Below are 16,413 nucleotides of genomic sequence, written 5' to 3'. Positions count from 1 at the left end.
TAAACTGGATGTTAATGCAAATCAGTTCAAGGCTAGCTCCTGTGGAATCACAAGTAGTGAACTGTGTACACCCTCACATCACAAAGTAAATTGGTGGATTCTCAAGAATAAATTTAGAAGGTCAAGAAGTTTCACTCAGGTGCCCAAGCTCTGTCCGGAACAACAGAAGAGAACATGTTCAAATGTATTAATAGCCTAAGACTTTGCCACCTGCGAAGAGGTTGAGGCAGAGCAGTCATGCAGCCAACAGCACACCTGGAATCCACCAGCTGCCCCCCTCCTCTGAAAACATGGCGCACAGCACCAGGCAAAGCAGCAGCAGCATGTAGAACCCTAGCCCAGAGCCTGTCCAGTCATCGCCGGGGTCGGTGAGATTGCCGCTGCCACCGTAGTCCCGATGAGGTGGGTAGTAGTATATTCCGGCGAAGTACACCGCCAGCAGCAACAGGAACGTGGCAACAACGATGTTCTGAATCAAGAGCATGACCAGCACCAGCACCGCCGGCACCCACTTCCATCCGGCTGCTAAGGTGGACGACCGCGAGCAGCAGGAACCCAGAGGCGAGGATTAAGATGAGGGCATTGTCGGTCACCGTCTCCTGCACGTCAGTCACCTGCTCATACCACTCCATCAGGGTCTCATTGCAGATGACCCACCCCAAGGCCAGGACCACCATGAGAGGTACCATCGGAGATGGCACTGGCGAGGCACCTGGACTTCCCCGGTAGCTCATGGCAGCCTCTTCTTTCGGTTTACTAGGTACCTGGACTTCCCCAGTAGCTCATGGCAGCCTCTTTTTTTGGTTTACTCTTTCTGTCACTTGTTCTGGCAACTAACAAGTATAGAAGATGGCAATGCAGGTTTCATCAGCTTCTTCTGGTTTCAGCTAATCTTAACTAGCACCTGCTTGTGTGTGATGATGTCTACTGTCCTGGAGTGTAGTTGAGGCAAGGACCTATCTGGTAGATGAACAAATCCTAGAGAAATACACTAGGGGGGTTGTTGGTCAGGCCACTTTCATGCATGACTCCCACACTTTGATAGATAGGCTTGGGGTTCAGTGGGGTAAATATTCTTCCTCTATTGCCCCTCCATTTAGACATAAAAAGGATGATTAAGCAGCTGAAAATGATGGCTGATATGATGAACCGGACCAGACATTACATCACATGCCTCAAGTCCTTAACCACACCGAACCATAGTGGAAGCAGTTATGGACTTTCGGTACAACTGCCCATATTATAATGGTTATAAGAGTGGGTTATAATGATTATCTAAGAGGGTGTGACAAAGCTTAGCTAATCGATCTCACAAGAAAATGCACTTCATTCAGAATTTCTTCAAATTTTACGACATCACTTCATCAGCAACAACTCATCAAAGGGGCTTCTGTCTTACGAGTACATATTAGTGCATGCCAAGGTGAGGCATGTCTTTCAATACCAACACCACATGAATGCCCACAACCATTTTGCAGAAAATCACCACTGCGTTGAGAGCAACATGACTCCAGAGACATTTCTGGAAAGTGACTGGCCTCTGGTGACAACATGATCCAAAGAATATTGGACTGCAATTAGCCTCAAACATAACATGTTTCATTTTACCCCTTCATTACTGGAATTTTCTGTTAAATAGAGTACATGAGCAATCGGTTGAGCTTGTCGGCCAGAACAAAATTTCGGAAGAGACGAACAAGCCTATTGAAGGCCATATACAAGTAAAGCCCCTATGCCAGCGATGCCGATAACCAAACTGACTATCACCGTAAGAGGTGGCAGTGCACCGCCAATGGGCTTCCCAGACTCTACGTCGTATCTCGCGAATCGCTTCTTTGGCGCATTGCACTGGGGACAGCCATACTCATCAGGCTGAAAAAAAAAGTATATGAGAAAATCGGTCATAAGTCATCAGGCTGGCAAACTACAAATGAGCACATGTGGAAAAGCTGATTGGTGCTAATGGAATTAAGGAAAAATATGTCTGATCTTACCTGTTCTTCAAAAGCCTTGGGTAGAAAGTATATGTATCCACAATCAAGGCAGATGTGTGTTGCTCTAGCCTGGAAAATTGAAGGTATATATTGAGTGAGGCCTATAAGAAGTCACACTGTAGCGACCAGGGACTATTTTGATATTACCTTCTGTGAATCAGATAACTTCCGGCCAAACCGAGGGGGCGCCGGCCTCTTGGGCAGGCGCTTCACATCAATATCACCACCACCCCTGATGTCATGGCGCAAAATGAGAATCTTGTAAACTCCACCTTACAGGGAAATTCAGTTTCCTGAAATCCTGATATCTGAACAGAAGCTTCGGAGGCAGAAAATGAGGAGAAGAGGTGCATACCTGCTTACCACAAAGTATACAGAGTCTGGCTTTGCTTGGATGGCTGTCTTGGTGAATCCCAGCTTGTCTGCCGGCCACAATTCATCACCGAAGAAGCTGCTTGTATAGAGCACTTGGTCACCCGACTTGAGCCCTGCTCTTGCTGCATTCCCTCCTGACTCCACACCCTACCGTGATTAAATCACAAACCAGTCCGTTTCCTTTTAATCCCAGCTGCTAATTGCAATCCTTGTGTATTAAATTTCTATCTAGTTTATTCAGTTTATCATTCATCATATTATTCTTGTTTTTTCTTTCCTTTAAATAGTAAAGTATAAATAAAGTATGTCAAAAGAAGCAGCTAAACCTAGGTCATGATTCGGATTCGATATTTTCTGGAAGAGAACCCAAGGTGGAGGAAAGAAGAGGAGGGCGGCTGGTAGTACTGACGGTGATGACGACGCCGCCGCCGGACTTCTGGCCAAGGGTGAGGCCGAGCGGCTTGTCGACCTCCACCTCAATGTTCTTGGCCGCGCCGGCGGTCTTGGCATTCACCTGCACCAGCCTTCGCCGCGCGCCGCCCCTGCGCAACCACCTGCTATCCACCAAGGAAACCCCACGGAAGGCAGTTTTCTTCTGCACCAACACAGACGAGAGCATCAACAAGACAACACAAAGGATGAAAGAAACATCAAGAGGGAGAAAAAAAGAGCACCCACGGCTGATGATGTTGAGAGGATGGAAGGAAGTGACGAGTGCTTAGCCCTGACGACGGAGCAGTGCTTGGAAGAGGCAGACACGGAGGAGAGCGTGGCCGCCATGGTGCTGGGCTGGGAGGATGGCTGGTGGTGGTGTGGAGGAAGATGATACGCGCCATTTGGATGGAGATGCTGTGGCTAAGACAAAAGTGATGTTTGTGGTCTCAAAATCAGGAGGTCGTGTGGAAACTGTATGATGTATGAATTGCATATATATTGCTCATGTGCAAAGGCATGTATATATAATGTACAAAGGTGGGTCACGATCTCAACTATACAAAACAATTAGGAGGTGGGTCCAATACACAGATATGCACAGACCATATACTCAACACCCCCCGCAGTCGAAGCGGCACTGCTGCTGATGCAAAGACTGGACCGGAACTCCTCAAATGACGTCGTAGGCAAGCCCTTGGTCATGATATCTGCAAATTGTTGGGAAGTAGGAACGTGTAGAACACGAATATGGCCAAGAGCCACCTGTTCCCGAACAAAATGAATATCCAACTCAATATGCTTGGTCTGACGATGATGCACCGGGTTAGCGGAGAGGTAGACCGCAGAAACTTTGTCGCAGTAGACCACCATAGCACGATCCACAGGGCAAGAGAGCTGCTGAAGCAGCTGGCGAAGCCACGAACACTCAGCAACGACATTAGCCACAACACGATACTCAGCCTTAGCACTAGAGCGAGAGACCGTAGGCTGCTGCTTGGACGACCACGAGATGAGTGAAGGTCCAAGGAAGACACAATAGCCCGAGGTGGAGCGACGAGTGTCAGGGCAGCCCGCCCAGTCTGCATCGGAGTAGGCGTTGAGGGCGATGTCGGGGGAGGCGTGGAGCGTGACGCCAAGGTCCATAGTGCCACAGACAGAACGGAGAATTCGCTTCACAGCGGCCCAGTGAACGTCCCGAGGAGCATGCATATGAAGACACACCTGCTGCACGACATACTGGATCTCCGGTCGAGTCAGAATGAGGTACTGGAGAGCACCAGCGATTCCGTGGCAGAGAGCTTGGCCTTCGTATCGACAGGCGTAGTGGCAGGCTTGCAGTTAAGCATGCCAGCACGATCTAGAAGCTCATGAGCGTACTTCCGCTGATGAAGGAAGAAGCCATCCGGACGGCGCACCACCTCAACACCGAGGAAGTAGTGCAAAGGACCCAAGTCCTTGATGGCGAACTTAGCACGAAGACGTGTAGTGAGCTGACTGAGAAGACCAGTCGTAGATGATGTCAGGATGATGTCGTCGATATAAAGGAGCAAGTATGCCGTGTCGGAGCCCTGCTGATAGACGAAGAGCGATGCGTCCAAGCAGGTGGAGCAAAACCTGAGCTGGTGTAGAAACACCGCGATGCGCTGGTACCAAGCGCGCGAAGCCTTCTTGAGTCTGTACAAGGACCACGAAAAAAGGCACACGTGGTCGGGAAGTGCTGGATCAACAAACCCCGTAGGCTGCTGGCAGAAGACCTGCTCCTCGAGGTGACCGTGAAGGAAGGCGTTAGAGACGTCCATCTGGTGCACCGGCCAAGCATGGGAGACCGCAGGATGAAGAACCATGTGAATCGTGCCGGGCTTAACAACCGGAGCGAAGGTGTCGGTGAAGTCAATGCCAGCACGTTGACGGAAGCCACGAACAACCCATCGCGCTTTATAGCGATCAAGTGTACCATCAGGACGGAGCTTGTGTTTGAAGACCCACTTTCCGGTAATCACGTTGGCGTGCCGGGATGGGGAACAAGTTGCCACGTCCGGTTGCGCAGCAAAGCATCAAACTCCTCTTGCATCGCAGCCATCCAGAGTGGGCCACGAAGAGCGGCTCGAACGAAGGACTGCAATGGTTGTGGCATAGAGGTGGATGTCGTGTGGACGTAGTCATCCGAAGTGTAGCGTGAACTCGGGCGAAACACGCCCGGACGAGCACGGGTGACCGGACCGACCGCTGATGGCTCGGTCGTAGTCGCCGGAGCCGCCTGAACCACGGGCGCCGAGGCCGCAGGCGAGGGAAGCGCCGAGGCCGACGCAGGCGCCGAGGCAGGCATGGGGGCCGCAGGCACGGAGGCCGCAGGCGCCAAGGCAGCAAGCGCGGGGGCCGCGGGCGCAGGGGCCGCGGGAGGAGTGGGCGCCGGAGCCGCGGGCACCATCGCCGCGGTCAGAGGAGACACCGGCGGGGGACGCGCCTCAAGCCAGGGGCGGGCTGAGAGCGGTGCGCGAACGCCCTGGGAGAGGCGTCGAGGCTCCCGTGTCACCAGTGGCGGGAGGAACTGCCGGGGGAACCTGCTGAAACGGAAACACATGCTCATCAAAGTAAACGTGCCGGGAGGTGAACACATGGTGGGAGATGCGATCGTAGCACCGATAGCCCTTGGAATTAGAGGGGTAGCCGATAAAGATGCAGGCAACCGAACGTGGTGCAAGTTTGTGAGGAGTAGTGTTGGCAGTGCTAGGATAGCAAAGGCACCCAAAAATAACCATCATAAGAAGGCGGCGTACCAAAGAGAAGGTGGTGAGGTGCATAGTTCCACCGTGGGCGGCAGGGTCGAAGGTTAAGAAGAAGGGATGCGATAGCGAGTGCGTCCTGCCAGAAGCGAGGTGGAACGTTAGCATGGAATAGGAGCATGCCAACGCAGTCATTCAGAGTGCGAAGGATGCGTTCGGCTCGACCGTTCTGCTGTGAAGTGTACGGGCATGTGAGACGAAAAACTGTGCCATGGTGCCACAGAAAAGTGCGGAAAGCAAGGTTGTCGAACTCTTTTCCATTTTTAGTCTGAAGAGCAAGAATGAAACGCCCAAACCACGTGCTGACATAGGAGTAAAAAGCCGTCAAAGTAGAGAGTGCATCCGACTTTCGTCACAAAGGAAAGGTCCACACATAATAAGAATAATCATCAAGAATAACCAGATAATATAAGTAGCCTGAATTACTAGGAATCGGATAGGTCCACACATCGCTATGAATCAACTGAAAGGGAAAAGAAGCAATGATGGAGGAGTTATTAAACGGAAGGCGAACATGTTTGCCGACACGACAGGCATGACAGGTGTGATCCTCTATCTTATTACAACTAAAACTGAAACTCCTAAGAATATGACGAAGTGTGATGGGGTTAGGATGACCCAAACGAGCGTGCCAGAGATCGACGCCAGCGGAGAGAGCAACCGGTGCGGTGGTGGCGGATGAAGGCGAATGCACCGGATAGAGCTCGTCGGGGCTGTCACGTCGATGGAGTACCACCCTAGTTCGAGCGTCCTTAACACAAAAACCAAGCTCGTCAAATTCAACAGTGACAGGATTTTCACGAGTTAAACAACACAGAAACAAGATTCTTAATAAGATGAGGAGACACAAGTATGTTAGGCAAAGTTGTAGGCATGGAATTAGAAGGAAAAGAAGTGTGCCGACGTGTGTGATAGGAAGTGCGGAACCGTCGCCGACAATGATGCGGCGGTCGGTGGTGACGGGAGTGAAGGAGGCAAGATACCAGGATGAGCAAACATGTGAGCCGTGGCCTCGATGTCCATGTACCAATCACCGCCTCCAGTGTACTTGTTTGGCGTAGGAGCGGTGTGTAGCGCGACGAGGAGCGCCGGATCCCAGGGCGCCAGCGGCAGCGTCGGCGAGGGGGAGGAAGGCGCCATCGGGATGTCGTAGCCGCTGCTCAGCTGCGGCGGTGGGTACCCTCCATACAGCTGCGGGCCTCGTAGTGCGCCTGATCACTGGCGGTCGCAACATGGGAAGTGTCGGTGCAGGGGCCCGGGGAACCGGCATGGTGTAGGCATGAACGACACCGGTCCATGCGTTGTAGCCGTAGGCCCATGGGTGGGGGGCACCTGGAGCTGCTGCTGACGGGGCTGACCGGCGCCCTACTGCTGCTACCGCTGCCCGTCCCCATGACCACCGTGCCGGCCCTCGCAGCGCCGGTTGGTGGGAGGGACGGGAGGGTGGGCGGCCCGTATGGGAGGGGGAGCATCCTCGGCTGCTGCTGTGGCACCGGGTACGGCGGTGGCGGCACCGGGTAGGGCGCCTGGTGGCGCGGCCGGGGCAGCGGGAAGCCCCGGGGGTCCGCCACGGGTGGTGCCAATGGCGAGGGCGGTGTGGATGGCCCACGCCTTCACCTGCTTCATCCGTCGCTCCTCCAAGCGGAGGTACGCAACGAACTTGGCAAAGGAGGGCTCGGGGATGAGGGTGAGGTTCGCCGCAGCGTTGCTGAAGTCCTCGTTGAGCCTGGCGGTGAGTGTGCTGAGGAGGAGGTCATCATCGATCCTCGCGCCAATATCACGGAGCTCGTCAACAAGAGTTTTGAGACGGCGACGGTAGTCGTCGATGGAGGAGTTGTCCTGGTGGCACCCAAAAAACTCTTGCTGCAAAAAAACACGACGTTGGAGTTGATTGTCGGTGAAGAGCCCGTTCAGCTTGGTCCACACGGCATGAGCATTATCACCGTCATGCACGACCGCCTGAAAGAGGTCCAGCGAGATGGTGAGGAGGAACCATTGGATAATCATGGTGTCGATGGTGGACTATCATGCAACTCGGGGACGTGGCTGGAGTCAACGGAGCCGTCCACGTGATCAACGAGGCGGTACTCCTGGAAGTCTTCCATGTGTAGTAGGAGGAGTCCGTTTGGGAGAGACGAACCGGCACCCGCTCGTAGATGTTCATGTTGCGGATGTCGTTGACGTCGGGAGGGTTAGCGTCGGCGAACGGGTTGGAGTTGGTGGACGCGGAGGACGTGACTGACGACATGGCGGCTAGGGTCGGCTCGGGGTGGCGCAGGTTAGGGTTTGGTGCGGGTGGCGGTGGCAGCGGGCGGCTCGGGTGAAGGTGGTGCGCGTGTCGGGGAGAGGGCAGCAGCGGCTAGGTGGCTGGGAAGAGAGGTGGTGGCATTGCTCGGGTGGGGGTGGCGCGGCGGCAGTCGGGTGGAGGCGGCGGCGCGGGTAGGGAAGGGGATGCGCGGTGGCAGGGAGAGAGGAGGAGCGGCGACGGCGGGCGCGGTGAGGCGCGCAGGTGGCGGCGGCGCGGTGAGGGCGCGCGGCGGCGGCGGGGCGGAAGCTAGGTTGAAACTAGAAAACTGATACCATGTATGATGTATAAATTGTACGATATATTGCTCATGTGCAAAGACACGCATATATGATGTATAAAAGCGGGTCACAACCTCAATTATACAAAGCAACTAGAAGATGGACCCAATACACAAATATGCACAACACATGTACTCAACAAAAACCACAGTACGCATGACACTGACATGAAGAATTCACAGTCAGCCATCCGGTTTTCTTTTTGACCTCCGTTACTTTCCGATGATTTACAAATATCACGATGACTTGCTTCCTATTATTAGCGTATATAGTTTGGGAAGAGTTAGAATCATGACATTGGTGTTAGAAATTAGAGAAAAATACATTTTCGTCCCTCAACTTCTGGTGTAGTCTAGAATTGGTCCCTTAACTTTAAAATCATATAACTTGCAATTCGAACTATTGAAACCGGACAAGGTTCGTCACTGGTCATGGTTTTTTTTTTTGAACCGTAAACTGTAGAACTATTGAACTATTGTTCTACGGTAATTCCATATATATAAAAAAATGTACAAGCTAGCCCAAAACAAAGCAAACAACTACCCAATTCCAATTTTTGGCAACATCATGAAAAGGAGTTAAAACTTGAAGCTTAAATCAAATGGCTCTGTATCCACTCCTTGAACATTTCTCTATGCTTGGTCTTTTTTCCGAGAACAACTAGTTGAAGATCGTTTCTAAGCAGGTGCCTCCAAGATTGAAGTGAAGGATTTATGGCGTTGAAGATCTTTGAGTTTCTTTGCATCCGAATGTGCCAGCAGCCCATGATAGTGATGTCCATTGCAATGTGGGGTGGGAGAGACTGTGCCATGATTTCAAGCTCATCAAGAATATTGATACCCCTCTTCCTGTTCTGTATGATTGAGTCCCAGCATGAAATTGCAAAAGGACGGTCCCAAAAGAGACGTAAAGCTGTCTCCTCGCAGTTATTGTTGCAGATTTCACATTTGTAGCTAGGCAAAAAGAATTTTTTTCTCAGCAATAAACTCCTTATATTGACTCTGTCATGAGTAATAGCCATATAAAGATGGGATAATTAAATTTATGCCCCAAGTTGTGTCCTCTAGGCTGTTTTACCCCTAATTTTTAAAAGTCACGGGTTCTGTCCAAGTCACTTTGCACCTGTTATGCTTTTGCCCTTTGACTTGGTCAACCATCAGTTTGAAAAATTCATAACTAACTCATACTACATCAGAAAAATGCAAATAAGATACCAAAATGTTCGGAAAAACATCACCTATATGTCAATGTCATTTGCATTCATGGAATAAGTGTTGGAAAGTGCCCCTCCGAGTTTTAGCTCTTATGATACCACCATGAATAGTAAAATCTAAAAAAATTCAAAAAAAAAATTGGTGGAAAACAATGACAAATATTTTAAGTGCTTGCCAAGTTTCATCAGGGAACGACATTCATGGAAGTCATAGCAAAAAATAATCTATTTTGGAGTGCTAATTGTTTTTTTGCCACGACATCCACGAATGTCATTCCCTGATGAAACTTGGCAAGAACTTAAAATATTTGTCATTTTTTGCCATCAATTTTTTTATTCTACTATTCATGGTGGTATCATAAGAGCTAAAACTCACAGGGGCACTTTTCAACACTTTTTTCATGAATGCAAATGACACTGACATATAGGTGATGTTTTTCCGAACATTTTGGTATATTATTTGCATTTTTCTGATTTAGTATGAATTTTTTAAACTGACGATCAAACGGTCAAAGGGCAAAAGCATAAGAGGAGCGAAGTGACTTGGGCATAACAGGTGACTTTTTGAAATTAGGGGTAAAACAGCCGAGTGAGACACAACTAGGGGCATAAATCTAATTATCCCTATAAAGATTTTGTATCTAAGCATTGTAGCACTTTTCCAAACTTTCCTGAAAATGGGGGGAGCCACGGTTTTGACCGGTTTTGGTGCCGAGTCACCCGGGTTTTGACCAGTGCTCACTCAAATTCGCGTAATTATTTTATATCCATGAACTTTTTGAAATTCACACACACTTTTCAAAATCCGCATAGTTTTTTCATGGCACATTTTCTTCAAAAGTAAAATAATTTTTCCAAATCAGTGAACTATTTTGAAATTTGCGTACTTTTTTTAAATCCATGTTTTTTTTAAATTTGCGTACTATTTTCAAACCTGCGTATTTCTCCCAAGTTTGTGTAATTTATGAAATCCAGTATGTTTTTAAAATCCATGAACTATTTTTGAAATTCACGTACTTGTTTCAAATCCGGATACTTTTCAAAGTTTGCATATTTTTTTCTAATCCGTGTTCCTTTTCCAATCCAGGAACTTTGTTTGAATTTCACCTCTTGTTTCAAGTTGACATAATTTTTTTCAAATCCACATATTTTTGTGTAAAAAATATCCAAGTCCACGTACTTTTTTCAAGTTCGCATAGATTTTTTAAATTCATGAACTATTTCCAAAAAATGTACGCGAATATGAAAAAGTACGTCAATTTAGAAAAAATACATGAATTTGAAAAAACTACATGAACTTTCAAAAAGTACGTGAACTTGGAAAATGTACGCGGATTTGAGAAAAGTACAGAAACTTTTAAAAAGTTCATGTATTTGAAAAGTACCAGAATTGGGAAACATTACGCGGACTTGAAAAAAGTACGCGAATTTGAGTCGGCATGATCAAAAAACGGGGTGGGATAGCACCAAAACCGGTCAAAACCGTGACCAAGGATGAATCTTGGCTGGTTTTAGAAGTTAAGGGTGCAACTTGTCCGGTTTTGGAGTTGAGGGACCAAATCTAGATTTCACCAAAAATTGAGGGACGAAAACTATACTTTTCTGTAGAAATTAATACCACACTGTCAACACCCTCTGTTTAGTGGTGTATGACATTTTGATAGTTTAAATTGAACTGCCAAAACGTCCCGTATTAGTGAACATAGATAGTAGAGTTCCGGTGAAATTAACTCGTTCTTCCATGTTTATGTTACCGTTAACATTTATTGAAAAATATTCATGCTCTACGCATATTGTTCTTAGATTTACAATATCAGTCTTTTTATTTGACTCCAACATGATATGTTGTTGTAGGCCGCCTTGTGTCCATACCCTGCCTAATTTGAGAACCTTCCAAGGAAAAGTGGCATGGCAGTTGCAGGTGGTTTCGGACTCTATAAGACGATGACTCACAATTAATGATTGTTCGCATGTACCGAACATGCTGTTTCTCTCAATACAATCATAGTCACTACATGGACTTTGAGTGGGATCCTAACTTCTTTAGGCCTTCAGAATTTTTTGACTGAAGACTGGTAAGTAGCCTCGGCACATGCTCTCTATTTTTCTGATTGAATTATTCGATTAACCAGGAGGTCACCGATGGCAAGGATCCTGATGACAATGCGGTTTCGTTTATCGAACAAAATTATATGTACACAGCGTACCCTGCATCTCTCTATGCACCATATCCTGATATATGCCGCCACACCTTGCAGCCCAAAGTAGGAAAGAGGGACGCAAGAATCGGGATTCAACCTGCTGGCTGGATTCTCCCTCACCGGGCATCCATCTGGTTCAAGCCTTCGACTAATCTCTGCAGCTTAATAGATAGCAACATCTACGTGAGCCACTTAGTTAGTGCATAGACTTGATGTAATAGAATCTTTATTGAGTTTGATGTGTACATTTGCTTTATTTTGGTAGCCCTTCTCAAATGTTGGGTTATGTTGGTTGGAAGAGGGAGTTGGGTCTTTATTCTTCAATCCCAAGGTTGTTTTAGGATTATGTAGGGCTTTAGTTTGATGTGAACCTCTAATGGTTTCTATTAGCGAAAAATTCATGTCAAACCCCTTTTACTAAAATAAAATAGAAAAAATCGAGTCATGAATGATGCTGGTGATTCAATGTACAATCAGTAATATATTTTGTATATTGCTTGAATAACTAGTGGCACTTGAATGCTAAACACAATGCATGTTTGATTAACAACTATTGTAGTATCCTTTGGTGCTGCTTGTAAGGTGTTACATTTACATTTACTTTACTTTGTTCGTATCTCGTTGCACATTCATAATCTATGTGTCTCTGTTTATGTCCGTATTGGTATCATCATATTCGTTATTTAGTTTTGGTAGTCGTTGTACGCTCTAGTTCTTTAGTTCCCCGTACATAGCACATATTATTTTTCATATGGATCGAAACTTCCACTTGTGAAGGAGAGACAACCCAGTGTTTTAGGCCCCATAGAAGAACCCATAATTAAATTAGTGGGAGGGAGACTCTTACATGTATCCGGCCTTGCTACATGCTCATGCACATGTTGTTTAAAATTCAGGATTTGAATGTATTATTTTAACAAGAGAATATTATATTCCAATAAAAGTATCCTTACATCAAGTACATACTACTCTTATGTAAAGATAGCAACCAGTCGTTTTTCTCCCACCCTTTTGTTCATGCTACCAGCAGACTATTATCTGGTACCCACCAGGTTGAAGCCGATGCAAGTCATGGTCAACACCTAACAGTTATTAGCGACAACCTGCAAGAAATATAATAAAAATTTAGCTGTTGCATTGGTACGTTGTAGGGATTGTGCTGCCCTGGTCTCCCGCTCGAATTCCAAGTACCAAAAGTTTTTTGACAAGTTGAGTTTTTATCTAATAAAAAGATTCAACCTAACATGATTTTTTTGATAAAAATGCCTAGCCCAACACCTATGGCAATACCACTTTATCCCCTCTTCCTCACTCGTGCAGAAAATTCCAGCCCCCCTTCTTCCTCACGCGTACAGAAAACCCCAGCCCCCACTTCATCCTCATTAGCACTGCACCTATGCTCCTTGTTCTCTACTCTGCCCAAATCGGCGAGCTCGACACGACGATAGCAAGGGTGATGGAGTCGGCTGTACCCAGCGCCAAGAAGATGGGGCTCGCGCCAACGGTGATGCCGGTTGAACATCCCACACCCGGCAACACGAAGAGAAGCGGCGGGGGTTGATACGTCCATTTTGCATCATGTTTTACTATTGTTATTTATAATATTTTTATGCATAATAATACTTTATGGAGTATATCTAATGCCCTTTCTCTCATAATATGCAAGATTTACACAAAGAGGGAGAATGCTGGCAGCTGGAATTCTGGACCTGAAAAAGCTATGTCAGAGTTACCTATTCTGCACATCTCCAAATGAGCTGAAATTTTACAGAGAATTATTTTGGAAGATATAATAAATATTGGAGCAAATAACTACCAGAGGGGGGCTGCCTAGTGGGTGGTGGGCAGCCCAGCCCACCTTCGGTGCCCATCTTCTAGTATTTAAGCTCTTTTAACCTAGAAAAAAAATAAGAAGAGGACTTTCGGGATGAAGCGCCGCCGTCTCGAGGCGAAACTTGGGCAGGAGCACTTTTTCCTCCGGCGGAGCGATTTCGCCGGGGGAACTTCCCTCTCGGAGGGGGGAAATCGAAGCCATCGTCATCACCAACAACCCTCTCATCTTTGGGAGGCCAATCTCCATTGACATCTTCAACATCACCATCTCATCTCAAACCCTAGTTCATCTCTTGTGTTCAAACTTTGTACCGGAATCTCAGATTGGTACCTGTGGGTGGCTAGTAGTGTTGATTACAACTTGTAGTTGATTACTATATGGTTTATTTGGTGGAAGATTATATGTTCAGATCCATTATGCTATTTAACACCCCTCCGATCTTGAGCATGAATATCATTTGTGAGTAGTGATAACCCAGAAGTATAGGGGATCGCAACAGTTTTCGAGGGTAGAGTATTCAACCCAAATTAATAGATTCGGCACAAGGGGAGCCAAAGAATATTTGCAAGTATTAGAAGCTGAGTTGTCAATTCAACCACACCTGGAGATTAATTATCTGCAGCAATATGATCAGTAGCAAAGTAATATGATAATTTAGATAGTAGTCGTAATAGTAGCGGTAACGGTAACAATGATAGCAATGATTTTGTAGCAGTTGTGACAACAGCAATAACAATAGTAACTTAGCAGAAACAATATGTGGAAAATTCATAGGCATTGGATCGGTGAATTCGTTGGATTGTATCCATCATATAACAATCTTAACCTAGGGCGATACAAAACTAGCTCCAGTTCATAAGTATAATGTAGGCATGCATTCCGTAAGTAGTCATACGTGCTTATGGAAAGAACATGACATCTTTTGTCCTACCCTCCCATGGCAGCGACGTCCATAAGGAAACTAAGGGATATTAAGGTCTCCTTTTAATAGAGAACCGAAACAAATCATTACAACATAGTGAATACATGAAGTCCTAAAACTATGGTCATCATCGGAGAGTATCCAAAATACTGTAACTTCGGGGTTTACGGATCATAACACGTAATAGGTGACTATAACTTGCAAGATCAGATCTAGAACACAGATATAATGGTGATAACATAAATGGTTCAGTGAAGTCATGGCACCCGGCCCAAAGTGACAAGCATTAAGAATGGCAAAGTCATAGCAACATCAACCTCAGAACATAGTGGATACTAGGGATCAAGCCCTAACAAAACTAACTCGATTACATGATGAATCTCATTCAACTCCTCACCGACCAGCTAGCCTACGAAGGAATTACTCACTCCTGGTGAGGAGCATCATGGAATTGGCGATGAAAGAGGGTTGGTGATGACGAAGATCGAAGACACCGCTCTCCGAGCCCCAAACGGACTCCAGATCTGGCCTCCCGATGAAGAACAAGAGGTGTGATACGTCTCCAACGTATCTACTTTTCCAAACACTTTTGCCTTTATTTTGGACTCTAACTTGCATGATTTGAATGAAACTAACCCGGACTGACGCTGCTTTCAGTAGAACTGCCATGATGTTGTTTTATGTGTAGAAAGCAAAAGTTCTCGGAATGTCCTGAAAATCCATGGAGGCACTTTTTAAAAATATTGGCGAAAGAATCAAGACCAGGGGGCACACACCCTGTCCACGAGGGTGGGGGCACGCCCTCCCCCTGGGCGCGCCCCCTGTCTCGTGGGCCCCCTGAGGCTCCGCCGACCTCAACTCCAACTCCATATATTCCGTCTCGCGGAGAAAAAAATCAGAGAGAAAGTTTCATCGCGTTTTACGATACGGAGCCGCCGCCAAGCCCTAATCTCTCTCGAGAGGGCTGATTCGGAGTCCGTTCGGGGCTCCGGGGAGGGGGATTCGTCGCCGTCGTCATCATCAACCATCCTCCATCACCAATCATGATGCTCATCGCCGTGCGTGAGTAATTCCATCGCAGGCTTGCTGGACGATGATGGGTTGGATGAGATTTACCATGGAATCAAGTTAGTTTTGGTAGGGTTTGATCCCTAGTATCCACTATGTTCTGAGATTGATGTTGCTATGACTTTGCTATGCTTAATGCTTGTCACTAGGGCCCGAGTGCAATGATTTCAGATCTGAACCTATTATGTTTTCATGAATATATGTGTGTTCTTGATCCTATCTTGCAATTCTATAGTCACCTATTATGTGTTATGATCCGACAACCCCAAAGTGACAATAATCGGGATACTTCTCGGTGATGACCGTAGTTTGAAGAGTTCATGTATTCACTATGTGCTAATGCTTTGTTCCGATTCTCTATTAAAAGGAGGCCTTAATATCCCTTAGTTTCTGCTAGGACCCCGCTGCCATGGGAGGGTAGGACAAAAGATGTCATGCAAGTTCTTTTCCATAAGCACGTATGACTATTTACGGAATGCATGCCTACATTACATTGATGAACTGGAGCTAGTTCTGTGTCGCCCTATGTTATAGCTATTACATGAGGAACCGCATCCGACATAATTATCCATCACTGATCCATTGCCTACGAGCTTTTCACATCTTGTGTTTCGCTTATTTACTTTTCCGTTGCTGTTGTTACAATTACTACAAAACCCAAAAATATTACTTTTGCTATCGTTACCTTTATTATCATATTACTTTGCTACTAAATACTTTGTTGCAGATACTAAGTTATCCAGGTGTGGTTGAATTGACAACTCAACTGCTAATACTCAAGAATATTCTTTGGCTCCCTTGTGTCGAATCAATAAATTTGGTTTGAATACTTTACCCTCGAAAGCTGTTGCGATCCCCTACACTTGTGAGTTATCAAGACTAATTTCTGGCGCCGTTGCCGGGGAGCATAGCTCTATTCTCTGAGTCACTTGGGATTTATATCTGTTGATCACTATGAGGAACTTGAAAGACGAAAGAACCAAGATTTTGCCCTCAACTAGG

General features: G+C 46.7%; 1 protein-coding gene and 1 pseudogene across 2 annotated transcripts; both read right to left on the bottom strand.

Annotated features, from left to right (window-relative positions):
- Nucleotides 1-178: 178 nt before the first annotated feature.
- Nucleotides 179-734, bottom strand: LOC123157950 (uncharacterized; annotated as a pseudogene).
- An 843-nt stretch (nt 735-1,577) lies between these two features.
- On the bottom strand, nt 1,578-3,294 carry LOC123156877 (uncharacterized). Of its 2 annotated transcripts, none has more exons than XM_044575071.1 (6): nt 3,048-3,294; nt 2,779-2,964; nt 2,350-2,516; nt 2,142-2,226; nt 1,995-2,063; nt 1,578-1,872 (listed from the first exon to the last, which is right to left on the bottom strand). In XM_044575071.1, exons 1-6 carry the CDS (start codon nt 3,147-3,149, stop codon nt 1,702-1,704), a joined length of 780 nt encoding a protein of 259 aa, XP_044431006.1. In that variant the 5' UTR covers nt 3,150-3,294; the 3' UTR covers nt 1,578-1,701. The 2 variants fall into 2 exon arrangements, with proteins under 2 accessions (XP_044431006.1, XP_044431007.1); XM_044575072.1 differs by having other exon boundaries at nt 2,779-2,961; nt 3,048-3,271.
- Nucleotides 3,295-16,413: the final 13,119 nt, after the last annotated feature.

Source organism: Triticum aestivum, chromosome 7B, assembly GCF_018294505.1.
Source record: "Triticum aestivum cultivar Chinese Spring chromosome 7B, IWGSC CS RefSeq v2.1, whole genome shotgun sequence".
Taxonomy (NCBI): Eukaryota; Viridiplantae; Streptophyta; class Magnoliopsida; order Poales; family Poaceae; genus Triticum; species Triticum aestivum.
The sequence above is the reverse complement of the archived record's forward strand: the minus strand, read 5'-3'. Positions and strand labels throughout refer to the sequence as shown.

Excerpts from the sequence above, each read along its gene's own strand:
- LOC123156877 (XM_044575071.1), bottom strand. The coding sequence starts at position 3,149 with ATGGCGGCCACGCTCTCCTCCGTGTCTGCCTCTTCCAAGCACTGCTCC. Across the intron at positions 2,517-2,778 it reads GCGGCGGCGTCGTCATCACC|GGTGTGGAGTCAGGAGGGAA; the intron begins GTCAGTACTACC and ends TAATCACGGTAG. Across the intron at positions 2,227-2,349 it reads GTATACTTTGTGGTAAGCAG|GGGTGGTGGTGATATTGATG; the intron begins GTATGCACCTCT and ends CCATGACATCAG.